Below are 15,160 nucleotides of genomic sequence, written 5' to 3' on the forward strand. Positions count from 1 at the left end.
ACAGTCTAAACCAAGCGAACTGTCCATTGTTTCGTGAATTTGATTTTATCATGCATTAAACAGTGTTAATGTTTTGAAGAAGCACATGTACCTGTATTTCTAATTGATGCCTAGCAGAGCTCCATTAAAGCAAACTTACTGTGTGGGAGGAAAAGAACTGTATCTTCTACTTAAAGTACACGATGTAAACATTTCTAAATGGAACAAAAAGCACCGTGATTATACATTATATGCGAACTAAATTTAGAAAATTATGAAGTACTCAAGTTGAACGAGTGAAATACACTGGTAAATTCTTATTTACACAACCTCTCCAACTGTGTGTCTGTGTTTATGTCTGTGTCTTTCTCCTCAACCTTCTCTTTTCAATGCCCAGGAAAGACGGATAGTTCCCAACGACTTTTATATGTGCAGTGACTATGCCGACACTGCATCCTTGCCAGGAACACTCTGTGTAGACTGACAATAATGTTATGTTTTTTTCTGATATTCTTGCCTGACCTTCTAGTGGAGTAATGGAAAAAGCAGTTCTCTCAATCTTCTAATATGTTTTTAGCTATTAAAAAAATGGTGCCACGCTGGCTTTGGATCCTACAAGTCAGCCAGCAAACTCTTGGGTGGTCTTTTTTTTTTTTTATACTTTGCCCCACTGCATTTACCAATATCTTCCCTTCTGTAAAAAGCTGTCACAAACTTTGTGCAGTCTGGCTGTACTCCTCACTGCCCCCTTGATTCCACAGCTGCCAGCGCTGCAGGCTTGTCGACACCCGCATCCGTAACTTCAGGTAGACAACGGAGCCAGGTAGGACACCCTCTGGTAAATGTTTGGAGCCACCCACAACTCTGGGCGGGCTCCCTTAGTTGCATCTTGGGCGGGAGCCCACCCCGTGCACCGGATTCGATTACTTCCTAGGGGTTGTCCAGTGATGTCATTGGAGGGTGCGAGGTTCCCCAAAGGGTGATATAAGAGGCAGGTTGGAGCAGGGTCATTCTCTTTGTCCCCTCCAGCACCTCCAGAGGTTCGGACCTGCAGCAAGTTACCCACCCATCACTAGAGCAGAGGGGTTCCAAGCAGCAAAATGGTGGGGGATACCGAGAAGTGGACTTTTGTTTGGACTGACCTGCTGGTGGTACTGGACTCACCTGCCCTACCCGAGTTGCCCGAGTTAATAACTTTTGGGGGGCTGCGCCTGTGTTCAGGTACACGTGGGCCCGATGTGTTATGCAGTACCCTGGTTTGGTAGTTACCTCCATGATGGAGGGTTGGAGAAAGTTACTGTAATGACTGCTGGTCAATGTGTTCCATCAATGCTGCAGGGATGCCCTTGGTGGTACTCTGGGGTCAATGCAAGTTGGGGCCTACTGACACGAGTACAGGGGGTTTTCACCACAAGGTGCGTGTCTTGGTGGTTGCTGCAATGTTTATAATGTAGATATAGTCTTAAGCCTCATGTAACCTTCTGATTCTGGTTTGCATCTTATTGTCCTTCAGCAAATTTTAAGGCATTTTAACAAATGCTTGATGCCACTTATGCTTGAGTAAATGATCAAAGTTAATGTAAATAAAAGGACTACACCTTTTGCTATTTTGCTGCGAGGGACCCCGCCACAGTGCGAGGAGCTTACTGGCACTCTTGCCCACCCCCTCACCGGCATTGGCTGAACCTGACCTCTGCAGTGGCCCTCAAAATGGTCTGGATAAAGAGCTCTTGGCCCCTGTTTAACAAATGCACTCCATCATTGTGAAATAACTCTGCATTTGATACCTGGATCAAATTGGTCCATATCTTGCCCATGTAGGAGCCGCCAGGATCTTGGAATGGTTCAGTTTCTTGACTGAGTCATCCACAGCTTGCACACCAAAGGATGTTAGTTGTTGGCAACTGACTCAGGACTCTTGACAGCATGGAGAATAATGCCTCCTTCACTCCCCTCCGACCCGTGGTGATCAGGTCGTTACCCCCCACATGAATAATAAGGATGTCCTGGGTGGGAACTCTACCAATTTCAAGTGCCTTCCGCAAATGATCATATAGCTCCACTAAACGCATCCCACCAATCCCTCCCGTGGTGCCTGACACCCGCCATCAACTGCACCCTTTCCAAGTCAGATCCGTGGAAATGCTGTGCTGCTGTGCAAACAAAAGTGTGGCCACACCAACATAGATATGTCTGCGGTCACCTGACAACTGTAGTGGGTAAAGAAAGGTGGCGGGAAGAGTTACTAAGAGCTGGGATTGGGAGGAATCCACAATCGCTACTTAGACCAAATGAGGCCTCACATAGCGCTCGAAGCACGATGACTTCCACCTTCCCACCCTTCTGATTGTGTCTGGTGGCAATCCAATCGATGCCGCAACTGTAGCTGCCGCAGTGCGGAAGGAGTAGGACGTGGACTGAGACGTCCCCTCGCCCAGCAGGGTAAGGTACCCATGGGTAAATAAGGAGATCGCTTTTCCGAGCTCTACGAGGCCACTTATGTCCAGAGAGAGCTGCGATTTAAATGTGAACACACCTTCTTTTCTTCCATAGAGCAGAACGGTTTTCTTGACCCAGAAATCTGTACGGTTTGTAGGCCAGGCATGACTTAAGTATTGGGAAAAGTCCTTAACCTGTTTTAGTAATGTCCAGACAAAAATGTACCAAACCTATCCTTAAGCTGGTCAAAGCTTGATTTTCAAAGCTCTGGATATGTGTTTTCAGGCTGCTGAGTTGACCTACTGCAGTTCTCCCATTTCCAACGTGTCTGGCCCTGGCTTCCTCGAAGGTGTTCAGCTCCCTTGAGATAGATCAAGGGCGGTACATCAGTCACTCAAACGGGGAGTTAACAACCACTGGGCTTAGAACCAGTCAGTGCTTAATTTGAGCCAGTGCTATCCTGTGTTCAGCACCGGCACTTAATCATTAACCCTGGTGCTTGTACCTCGAACTCGACCCAAAGGTAATGGAGTGTGGACACATTAACTTCTGGTAGGCACAGAAGTTCTGTTTGAGGCGGCGCTTATAGGAGAAATAGGCTGGTGCAAGCTGCCTACTGACTTTTTATAAATTAACCACTGGAACCAATTAGTTTATATTGAGGTTCCAAGATAGGGAATATAGGTGCCTCCATTAGGGAGGTCTTACAATATTAATATTATCCTTTAGAAGCTATAAAGACTCTGTTAAGTAGACCATAACCATGCCATGTGCTGGCCAGTCCAGCTCAATTGCAGATTTAGCTGAATGGAAGACCACGAAAATTCCTCTGTAGACCTGCTTACCCATCAGGCACAGCGTTTTTCAGAAGCTTATGAGCAATATTAAGTGACCACTTTCCTTATGTGAACTTTTAACGAGAGGGTTTCCCAGGTTCTACCATGAAGGCCTAGGTTGTGCCAGAATACTCACTGCTAAATGTGGCTGTACTTGGACTATTGGCTTACCTGCTTACACAGATGTGCCTGTGTTCTGTGGCTAAAATACAGTTTCAGTCTTTGCATAATTTACCTCAATGTCACCGCTAGCAAAGTGTATGAGGGCTCACACCAGGTATGTGTGATCTCACAGCCTGTGTATGACAGCGTTTGTGTTTGTCAGATGTGTGTGTGTGTGTTCATGCGCAACTTCCTGTCTGAGACAATTTCTGTGTAACACTGTTTGCGTGTCATTTTTGTGATAACATCTGTGAGGAATTAACACCATTCAGTGTCGATGATTAATTACCTCTTGAGAGGCATTAATGTGGATCTTCCATTCACTTTCCCGGCATCTCCCTTCCTGTCCCAAAAGAGCATAAAAGGGGAAAGGGTAGCATGTGCTGTGAAATGCAGGACATCTAGGTGATTCAGACGAGCAGTTAAAATGCTCCAAAGGCGCATAGCTTAACTCTGTAATGTCTCTTTTAGATCAGTTGGCAGAGTTGTTTTTAGCCTGTATGACAGCACAGCAAAATCAGATACAATTCCGTTCACTGACGGGACAGGCGTCATACATGGTCCTTTGTTGAACTACCTCTGCGTGCTATTTATGTGCATTGTACTTTGTGTCTATGGTGTTACAATAGCTTGGTGGGTGTGCCCCAGTCTATCGAATCTCCCAGCAACACACATGACTTTCGAGCATCTCTTAAAGTAGATAAAATCATTGCCATGACTTAGGTTACTGTATATCCCCCCAGCCTTGTTTCATGTCTCTATACCTTTACAATTGGCCTACTCATGTAGTGGTAGGTGACTTCCTACATGTTTGTTACTACTTCCTCATCCCCGTCTAGTCCCTGCTCATGCCCCCTACCTGGAAACGGAGTCCAGTGACTGATCTAGACCTCTGACCTGGTGAGTTCCTTGTAAGCCATGGCGCTCTATCAGCGACATGACAGGTGCTAGTGCTTTACAACTACAAGCCTGTGCTAGTAGGTTTGCACAGGGAGAGACTGTCACTATCATCACCTTTGTTCCGAGAGTAGGAAGCAGCGCCCTGATGCTGAATACTGGCAGGTGGTGCTGTCATCCATATGGCCTGGTACTCCCCGAGTCCCCTTTTTACCTTTTGTCCCCACCGCGCTTGTCCGGATGGGGTCTCCCTCCCTCCTTCAAGGCAAGCATTCAGACCACACCATTTTGGATTAGGGGGTGTACATTAGTTATTAACATTTTTTAGAATTTACGCAGAAAGTCCAGATACATTGTTAGACAGATGATGTGACGTGGCTAACCTTAAACTCTAATACACACAACACTCCTACCGTAAATCTAACAATGCGTATATTGCCTTTCTGCGTCTCCCCTCTATTGCCTACGGCAAGGTCAATGGCTGACAGCCTCCAGATCTCCGCAACCTACAAAATTACTCCGCCAGAGTAGCTTGCGCGGGGGTACAGCTTATCGAATGGATACTTTCCCCCGGGCCCCCCCATACGCCCTGTGCCTTAAACTCCATAAACGGGGGCTGCAAATTCTGAATACTTGTGCCCTGATGCGCATGCGAGGGTGGCCACAGGTCCACTGGAAAGATTGACTCCCCCGGCCCCCGCACCTCGACAGCCTATCTACCGGCTGTCACTGACCCTGGAGTTACGGGGTTCTGACTGCTAAGGACTGAAGACTATGTTTACCAATCATGACCTGACCGGAGACACACACCACTAAATACAACAGTATTACCTGAAATTAAATACCATGTACTGACATTAATTAAACGTTACACATTTCAACTTGCATTAGCAAAATCATCCAGGCCTACCCCCCACTGCTTCCTGCCTGCTCGTTCTGGACCGTCTGCTCCCCGAGGATGCGCCTGTAAATGTATTAATAATGAAAAATAACTACTGCCATGTGATCCTAGTGAGAAAACGACAAACAGCAGTCATGAGCTTGTCACAATATTGCCATGGTTATTGGATGGGGATTTTGGCCAGCGCTCCTGCTGCGAGGGAGTAAAAGTGCGCGTTTACTCGTGGGATGGGAATCCTTTCAGTTGTCTGTTCCTCACGTTCAAACCGTAGCGTATACATTTTGATGACATTTGAATATTCACGATCTTATTTTCTAAAGAGCTCTATGCTCAGTAACAGAAGAAGGTATGCCTGATGCCCTGTATGAGGTTTGGCGGAGCACTGGAAGAGTGGGGTGATGAATATGTACACTCCTGGCCTTGATATCCATTCGAAAACCTCGCCTGAAAGGAAATCTCATGCTTCAGAATTTGTTATTTCAACCCTTCCTAATGGTCTTCTCATTGGCTGATTAAGCCAAAGATATTCAGCTCAACAGGTGCAAGGATGACCCCATAGTATTCAGCCATGCATGCATACAGCCAGCTCCTACACAGAGGGAGCTATGGCCAGCGTCACCATCCTCTGCAGATGTTATGGGTGTGATGCAGCAGATGAGCTTGGTCCCTAATCTGACATTGCTGATTCTCTCTCAGATGTTCCTCTTCCTATCTGCTGTATTTTCATCCTCCTCTTTCTCCTATACTCTGGTCTTTTCTTTATATCTCCTACACTTCCTACTTTGTAATGCATCTTCCTGTAAGCTCCTTCCTCTTCTTTTGACTGATATACATCTGGAGTAGTCAGAAGTTGTGGAGAGGATGTGGCGTAAAGCTAGACTTGCAGACTTTGGACCTGGGGAACCAGGTTCAACTCTTGACTCTCGGCGTCGGCTCAACATCCTGTGATTCTGGTCAAATCACTTAATCTCCCCGTGCCTACCAAATGTGAATGCGTCCTTGTTTAATGTAACTGGTGCTCATGTACGGGGTCGCGCTATATAAAATTGGAAAAAAACCCTAGAGCACAAAATCAAGATTTGTCTTTTCTGCTGTTTATACGTGACGGCTACAGACTGCTTTAATGGTCTGTTGTCAAGATATACTTGTATCCAATACTTAGTGTGGGCTGTAACTTCGCATAGGTTTTTATTACTGTGAATAGTATTTTATGGCTCAAAAGGGCACAGAAGCTCCACTAAAGATGTCATACTCACAATTACTGTTATGTATTCGGTCATTTGTATGTCAAAAACAGCACGTCAGTGATTTAAGGTGTTTTGTTAGACACCAAGATAAAGTCCTTATCTGGAGAACTGCTGGCAATTTTCAGTAATATGTTTACCGTAATTTCCTAGTTGCAACCAATAATCGTTACATAGCCATATGTACTGAAGAATTGGGCTTGCCCTCCACGGAATGACTCGCAAAGGACCCCAGGACCTTATAGCGGTGCGCTTTGCTATAGGTGCCTCATTTCTCATAGTTACTGTAAGTGTGGCCAAGATCTTCATCACCGTCATTATAATGAAAACTTTGTTATTTTGCCATTCGGATCGAATCACAGGTCAGTAATAGGGATCTTGCACCCATCTATGAATGATTTCAATTCTCTGTTCGCTGTATCCAGTGTTGACTATAATTGTAGACAAGTGAGAAAAGGATGCTTACCAGTGATGGAAAAGAGAGAAAAGCTCAACACAGCTGATCAGATGAGCTAGAGTCCTCATCTGTGTTGGAACTTGTGGCACGTGTTAGACTAATTCTGAAGCATGCAGTGTGATCCTCCTCATAGAGTTGGCGTAGACATTCAACATTGGCTCCTGTGCTTGTGTCTACGTACCACTGGCGTAACGAAAAGTGAGGGGGCCTCCCTGCACGGTACTTAGGGGGGCCCCCTCCGGGCTCAATCAGGAGCTCTCCCGGCCAGAGTTCAGTGCCGAGGGGGCCCCTTGAAGCTAGGGGCCCCCCCGCACCGCGTGGGCTGCGGGGGCCTGTGTTACGCCCCTGCTACGTACACCCAAAACCCACTGACATTGAAACACACCCATATGCCAACAGTGCCAGGGATCTGTGACAACAAGTAAAAGACACCAAAAAAAAAACTTACAACAATTTGGACTAGGGAAGCCTGTCATGCAACAGACATACTGCCCCAGGCTGCCTCACAGTGGGCAGCGCGCAAATAAGGACACTGTTCCCTATTGCAATCTACGTTTATTCCAATGACGCCGTTTTTGCATAAATACCAAATTAATTGGAATTTAATTTCCCAAATGTACTGTGTTAATTCACGAAAATGTGGTTGAATCAAATGTCCATATTTTATGCGAAAGGTGTTTGTCATACTACCAGTGTATTTATTATGACTTATAGGTAGTATTTTGTTGCCAGACTTTTATCTTGGAGAAAAGCTACATGTGTAATGAGAATTAAAGTCTATATTTTTTTGATATAGTAATAGTGTCTTGCATTGAATCCCTATGACTACAATCAATTAAGTGTTCATATTTATGACACCATTGGAATAAGGGAATCAATATTCGAATGTTTCCTTTCTGGACATTTTTCTTTTGTTATTAACGATACCCAGTCCCGGGGGGGATTAGTGGGTGGCTCTGTTCTATTGTTGCTATTGCGATCTATTCGCTAGCCCCAGGGCAGCTGCAAACCCACTGCTTGAAGTAGCCGCTCCGTATTTCACTGCACACTGCAGGCGGCACCTGCCTACTCTTCAAAGGGTGGACAGAGCTCCCCCTGTCGGCAGGTGCAGGAAGTGACTGCACCCTCTGCAGGGGGATGTCTGGAGGTCACTGAGCTGCTCTGATTTGGGTCTGACCCTGTACCCACACAAATGCTGCTGGTGCTCTCATGCCATGGAAATGCTGCTTAGTAGTACATTCTCTCCTAAATCTAAATTTAATACCTTTACGATTAGAGTTCCTAAATCTTTCGAATTATCTTATGTTTCTTCATATTTGTTGCAAAAACATATACTTTAACACCCATTTTCTGCTGCATGGGCTGCCCTCTTAATGTACAAACTACAGTGTGCAGTGCCGGTTACTTATTTAGATGTATTGCATGCAGCTGTGCTTAAATCAATAACTCCTTTCATGTATGACTCGAGGAGGCGCTCCAGTACAGCGTGGCTTTGATCTTCAGATTGTGTGATGAAGCAAAAAGGGTGGCAGGTTTTTTCCTGGTGGCAATAAAATGTGAGAGTGAGCGGAATTTCAAGGATATGAAGTGCAATTTAGGAAGCAAATTGTTTGAATCGCCTGCGCTTCTCCTTGCCAAGTGCCCATCATTTTATAAAGAAAGGCCTTTATATGGGAAAATGCATTAGGCAGCCTAACACCTTGTAAGGGAGGCATTTAAGAGCTGGATTTCAGAGTCTGGTAACTTTTTCCTTTGCAGTAAATGACACTAGCGGCTGATGACCTAAAATAGAGCACATTGATTGTGATATCTTCATTGTGGATTTAAGTCACTAGTACCCAAATAAAGAGAAAAGGGTGAAGGATGGATGCATGCACTTGTGTTGAACTTTAAAAATGGATTATAAGCACATGTAAAAGTTTCTATCTGGCAAGCATCACTACCATTCTTCTTTACTGTTATTTAGCACATATTTAAAAAAATGTCCAAATAACTTAGAACTTTGTCGGTATTACTGCCCTCTAAACAAGTGGCCAGTCTATATATTGTTTGTCTTTGACAGTTAATTGATTATTTGTTTGTTTTTATAGTATAATTCTCACCCATATGTTTCATTTTACATATAAAAATGTAGGTGATTGTTTTGGTCCCCTTGTAGGGGCCGTCACTTGAATGAAGTGGTCAGCGCAGCTTTAAGTGCGCAGACTGAATTTTCAATACTTGGGAATGTATATCGCACTGGAGCAAGGACTAACCTGGAGCCTGAATATTTGTCCCTTGTCTCGCTTAAAGACGTACCTCACCAGATGGGTTAAGTTGCCTCTTAATTTCTCGGACTACTCTGCCCTGTTCAAGAGGATAACCCTACCACGCTTGCTATACACATTACAAATGTATTCCCTGCTTTTGATGCAGCTTTGGTGGCACCAGCTGCAGGCCAGAATCGATGTTTTCTTGTGGCATAACCAACCTTCCATCATAACCTATTGGAAATGCACTCAGCCCACTTGGGATGGGGGACTGGGGATGGTGGACGTGCACCTTTACTACTTTTTGGCTCAGCTGGTGGTGGTCAATGAGTGGGGAGACCTGGCGTTTCGGCTGTTTAGTGGCTGGTATGGGCCTGGACAAGATTGAAGGTTTGTTGCATAGCACTCCAATTTCCCCGAGCTCACGAGGGTGGTTCTTGGGACCTAGCGTATGGCACTACGGTGACTGTTTGGGATAGTTGGATTACACTGGTGACCTCTCCTTATGGTAAGCAGGGGTTTGAAACAGGACTCCTCCTTAGAAGGATTTTGTGGTCGGGATAGGAGTGGTATCTCAAAGGTGGGAGACGAATGGCAGGGAGCACACCTAAGTCCTATCAGGTGTTGCAGGAAGAGTTTTGCCTGCGCAGGTCTCAGTTTTTTAGGTACCTGCAATTGTGCCATGCCCTGGAGAAACACCGCAGATCCTTTGGGAATGCTCCTGGATGTAGTCCCCTGGTGTCCCAGATTCTTATGGGACCCATTGAAGAGAAGGGGATTTCACAAATGTATAAATCCCTTCTGTTTCACTCCCTGGTCTTGCTTGTGCACCTCAAGCTCAGATAGGAAGAGTGGGTGGGGCCCCTGATGATTCTGACTCTAGGGATGCTCACATGACACCGAGGGCACAGTTCGTCTCCTCACTAATAATATACCATTTATTTCAGACCCAGATTTGTTTACCCTCACGGCTACATCAACCCTCCCGAGAAGAGTGGCTTACTAGGCAAACTCTCGTGAAGCAAGCTGATGTACTATTTTATGCTGACAAGCATGCAGTTAATACAATTTGTTGTATTCAGAGGTATCTATTTATGGGTGTAATATTTCTAAGGAAAACATTTCTTTGGGTGGCCATGGAGGCCACATGTTCGGTGCTGCTGAAAGCTGCTCAATAAATCAATGCCCTTTACTACCAGTTTGGTATCCCTGAATACTATTTGACTTCGTATTTAACCTTTCATAAAGTGAGGATTGAATCTCGTCCAAAGCTATGCTAGCAATTCACACCTGCAAAGTCAAGGGCAGTGGACACATCCCACTAGAGTATTGTGTAAGTTTCCTATATCGCGGCAAGCTTCCTTGAAGTGTATCCTGTTCTGTCTAATACATCCACATATTCACTCTAAATCATTTAATGCTCTTGCTTGCATATTTATTCATCTTTGCAAAGCTACAAATGTATGTTCTCCAAGAAATAGACTCCACGCAGTGGTGGCAATACATTGTTGTAAATCCCTTTCCTCAAAATTTGTCTTCAACAGTCAGATACCATCAACCCTCCCGAGAAGAATGGCTTAATAGGCAAACTCATGAAGCTAGCTGATTTACTATTTTATGTTCGCTAGCATGCAGTTAACACCATTGGTTGTATTCAGAGATATCTATTTATGGTTGTAATATTTCCCTTTTTCTAAGAAAAAAATTCTTTGATGTGGCCATGGGGGCCACATGTCATAGAACATAGCTGTAAGTGTCCTGGTTTGTCAAATATGGGAGGAAAAGGTACCGGCCAATACCTTAATTAGTCATTCATGCTCAGTTAGTCTGCATTCTGATGCATCTAAGATTGCAGAAGAGCACTAAAGATAACAACTTCTTAGTTGATGCCCAGTTTGGTTTTCAACTACTATCCAGAATTATGGATCAGTTTGACGTGCATCTGAGAATAGTGAAGACGATCATCTTGTCAATGCAGAATCTTTTCTTTAACATGCATCAGTTTCAAAATAAACATTGGCAATGTTAGTAGAAGATTATTGTGGTCCTCTATGGTTGAGATGGGGACAGATCTATCTATACCTCTTGCATGAAAATATAGTCCTTTATAGTAGTCTTAGAATGACTGGGCAAAAGTGGTGGCAGGGTCAACATGTTTTCAGGCTGTGAGAGGTGTGCCTGAGATGAGTCTGGGACTCACTGCTGTTCATTATTTCAATCAATGAGATAATGATGGTCTCAGAGTTAGGAGATTCTGAAATGTCCATGCCCTATCTTTTGTAGAGTTGAGAATATTCTACAAAATCTCTCAAGGAGAGTCCTACAGCGTCATTGTGGCTTTTTTGCCTCAGTGCTCTGCAAGGGTCCATGAAACATGCAACATTAAGTCAGATAAAAGTTATGGGGCTTATTCACAAAGACATGTAAAAGTATGTGAAGTACTAGTCCAGAAGTACTCGTACTCTTACATGCTTTCGTAAATTTGCCCAAAAACATCTCAAATGAGCATATAATGGGAATAATAATATAAAACTACCTCAAATTGAAAGGACTTAACCCTCGTTGCACTTTTACTAATGTCCACAATTGTTTCCTTGACCTTCATGAATCAGGCTTGAATGTCCAGTTGTTTTTGTGACCGCTTTAACTAATCTAAAGAGTTAAAGGTATGGATTGGCCAGGTCCTGGTATGAAAGGTTGTGCTTGTATATCGTGCGCAGATATTACAGAGACCCTCTTGCCAGGCTCCACAGTGAGGTACCCCCATTCCTCATTAAGACTCATGTTCATATTCTAATCTCTTTCAGAGTTCTTTGAAGAGGAGAGGCAGCCGAGAGTTTCATAAGGAGAAGAAAACATCCAATCAGGTACAGTAGAGGATGTTATGAATATATGGTAAAATGGTTTAAGTAAATTATCAAAAAGTGCATGCATAAAAGCAGAATTTCACGTATAATCAAAGAACAAATTTGCAGAGCTTAATGTTGAGTGGCGAAAGGCCTAACGTTTTGTGCTGTATGCCTGTTGAGATTTTTTCTAATGCCATTTAGTAGTCATTTCTTTTATACGTGTCAGTTGTATTCAATGACTTCCGTTCTGACTTCTTTCACCAGAGATTGCATGGTTTTAATAAGGAGCATGAGTTGTGTGTGTTTTGTGTTCAGAATTGTTAAAAATACTACATGTGTTCGGAAACAGTGTTATCTTGTGGCAAAATACTAAAGACATTGGAAGCATTTCATTAAAAAATGTGATGAAACAAAGTTGAATTGTAGGTTTTAAGACTACGCTGTTATGTATGGCACTGTGTCCATATCATGCAATGCAACATCGCAAACAGGAAGGGAGTTATCCATAACAGGTGTTTTAATAACTCCAAGGGTGGAAAACATCCAGGATACTGCAAGTGGAAACCTGAGGGTCCTCTTAGAAATGAGGAATTACCAGACAAGTCTGTAATTTTGGACCCAACTCCCATGGTAGTTCCTTATTTTTCCCTGAAGTTTTACATGGAGAGTTTGCCTGCTTTCCGCAGCCAAAACTAAAGACTCGTCACCGACAAAGGTTCAACGTACACATCCGCTGATTAAAGATCATGCTAGCATATGCAGATTAACCATAATAATTTTGTACCAAATTAGGTGTAAATCGCCAATGCTACAGAACTAATAGTTTCATTAAGTATATGCTCATTTTAGAATTGTTGCTCGTTTAAATGAGTCAAACTTTAACCCTAGTAACTTGGTGGATCTTGTCGTTTACTTGCACTAGGTCAAACACAAATGGACACAATTGGCTGAGTGTCCATATCCTGTAGCAAAAGATAACATTTCCTCACAGTTGTGGATGGCCCATTTAAAAGACAGACTAGAACAGAAGAATCCCTCTGCAGATACTACGCCTGGGGCAGAATGACTAAATAGTTGAAAAACGATATTGTAATAGTAACTTGGTGTAACCTGAGCACTATAGAAGAACTTGCATCTCATAAGTGAACAGCCTGACCAGTTTAGTAGATTCAGAATTTAGATTTAGCTGACACCAAAACATTTATTCAAACAGGAACTGGTGAGTTTGTGAGGGCATTATTCAAAAGATGTTCTTATGTGCCTTATGCCTAAAGCACCAGTTAACTGTGTAAAACTGCTGAAGAAACTGTTATTTTTATGTCGGGAGATTGAGGTTTTCTTTCAGGTATGTCTTGTTTTGCACTTAATATCACAGCTCTGCTCTTTATGGCTTATGTTTTACATTTTACTACTGACCTGGAAAGGATAGTAATTTATGTTGGCCTTGCCACAATTCTAACTATTGACCTTCCAGTCACGGCAGATGTCAGCAAAGATAATTAACTTGCTGATCTGTCTTACTAACCGTAAGGAAGCTGGCATTGAATCAGATGCCCAGAGAGAAGAATGGTCTGTTTTCAGAAATAAACATATTTGGAAAATGTCTCCAGGTAAATTTGATTCTTTAACCTGCTAGGCATAGCAGCGGTTTCATTGAACCTCGAGGCAAATTGCAGTGGTAAATGTCAAGCCCTGTCCTTTGGTTGTGATCGCTTCCTTTACATATTTTCAACTTTGTTTGCCCCTTATTAGGAATCAGTCAGAATATTATTGTTGTGTTAGGTTATTCAGTTTACCCAGAACCAAAACTCAAATCCTCATGTGTCCGATTTCTAGCCGTAGTTCGTCCACAAAGGCTGAGCACCCACTTCTTTGTGCTAAAATCAAAAGAAGTTAATTAATACACTTAATAAAAACTGCCTAATCTTGCATTAATTCTCTTTTGTGTTCAGAGGGTCAAAATGAGAAGAGAAATCTAAATTGTCTTAATTTCTACTTAATTTGAAGAACATTAATTTTTATCGCCTTTCAGCTTCAGGAACCGTTTGTTCCCCATTACAATAATGCATCTTTAATTATTCGATTTTTGTAGTCAATGTTGGCATCCACGACTCCTCATGCAATTAGGAGCTAGAAATTAAATCTAAATGCATACCATACCTGATTTAAAGGCAAACGTTTCAACCATGTTTCAAAACTTCAATAGCCGTTTTCACTTGCAATTTATAAGCAAGAACCGTAGAACATGTACATCTTTCAAATAAAAATACATGAGTTATTGTTCAGTATAATAAGCGTTAGATAACGCAAAGAGACTAATAAGTACTCTCATCGAATTCTTTTACGATAAATAGCAATCTAGTGAAACGGGCGATAAAATGGCTGACCGCTTCAGTAATGAATACGTCAAACTAAAATGGGGCAACGTTTTGTCAAGTTTGGCTAATGCATTTCTTTTCATCAAACTTTTCTTTACCCCATTTCCTACCTATCTCTGCCAGTCTCAGCTGTGAATCTGCCTGCTGTCTTCCAGGTTTTTCAATAGTTACCTCATCAATCACAGTGATTCGCAAGAAGGCACTAAGACGGGGAGCTATAGAGCGGGAATTATGGGAAGACTTTGAAAGATTACAAACTAAGGCAAGGCACATGATGGTGAGGTTTGGTGTTACGCTGAGATAATTTTGAATAAAAACCTCTCTCTGCATTTTTTATGGGTCATTTCAGGAATGCCACGGTTGCAAAATAAAAAATGCTAAAATCTTACTTCTAGCAACCATGTGGAGAGACAACAACCACAAGACTGACTAAACCAAACACGTAATAGAAACCATTCAAATGAACTCAGATTTATATAATTGCTCGACATAAACCATGGCCCTCGGAACTGGGGGTGGCTCCCGCCCCAAGGCTTCTGGTGAAATATCTGCGTATTAAACTAGATCAGGCTCTATCCATGAAGGATCAAATTACTGCCACTTGCAGGGCATGCTTTGCAACCGCGCGGCTTCTGAGGAAAGTCTTCCCTTGGTTTTCACCCTCTGCAAGGGGGACGCTGGTCCAGACCCTAGTTATAAGCCTCTTGGACTATGGCAATGCCCTTCTTATGGCTGCGAATGAGTCCCTATTGGCCAAATTCCAGGTGGT

The 15,160-nt window shown here is 43.2% G+C and overlaps 1 protein-coding gene across 5 annotated transcripts in view; it reads left to right on the forward strand.

The window, feature by feature from the left end:
* Nucleotides 1-15,160, forward strand: part of MTCL1 (microtubule crosslinking factor 1) — a 552,568-nt gene that overhangs the window by 355,029 nt on the left and 182,379 nt on the right. For all 5 annotated transcript variants that reach the window (XM_078688130.1, XM_078688129.1, XM_078688126.1 and 2 more), the window contains exon 4: nucleotides 11,972-12,031. In XM_078688130.1, coding sequence (XP_078544256.1) covers nucleotides 11,972-12,031 — 60 coding nt within the window. The remainder of the gene's footprint in view (nucleotides 1-11,971; nucleotides 12,032-15,160) is intronic.

Source organism: Lissotriton helveticus, chromosome 4_1 (assembly GCF_964261635.1).
Source record: "Lissotriton helveticus chromosome 4_1, aLisHel1.1, whole genome shotgun sequence".
NCBI classification, from domain to species: domain Eukaryota; kingdom Metazoa; phylum Chordata; class Amphibia; order Caudata; family Salamandridae; genus Lissotriton; species Lissotriton helveticus.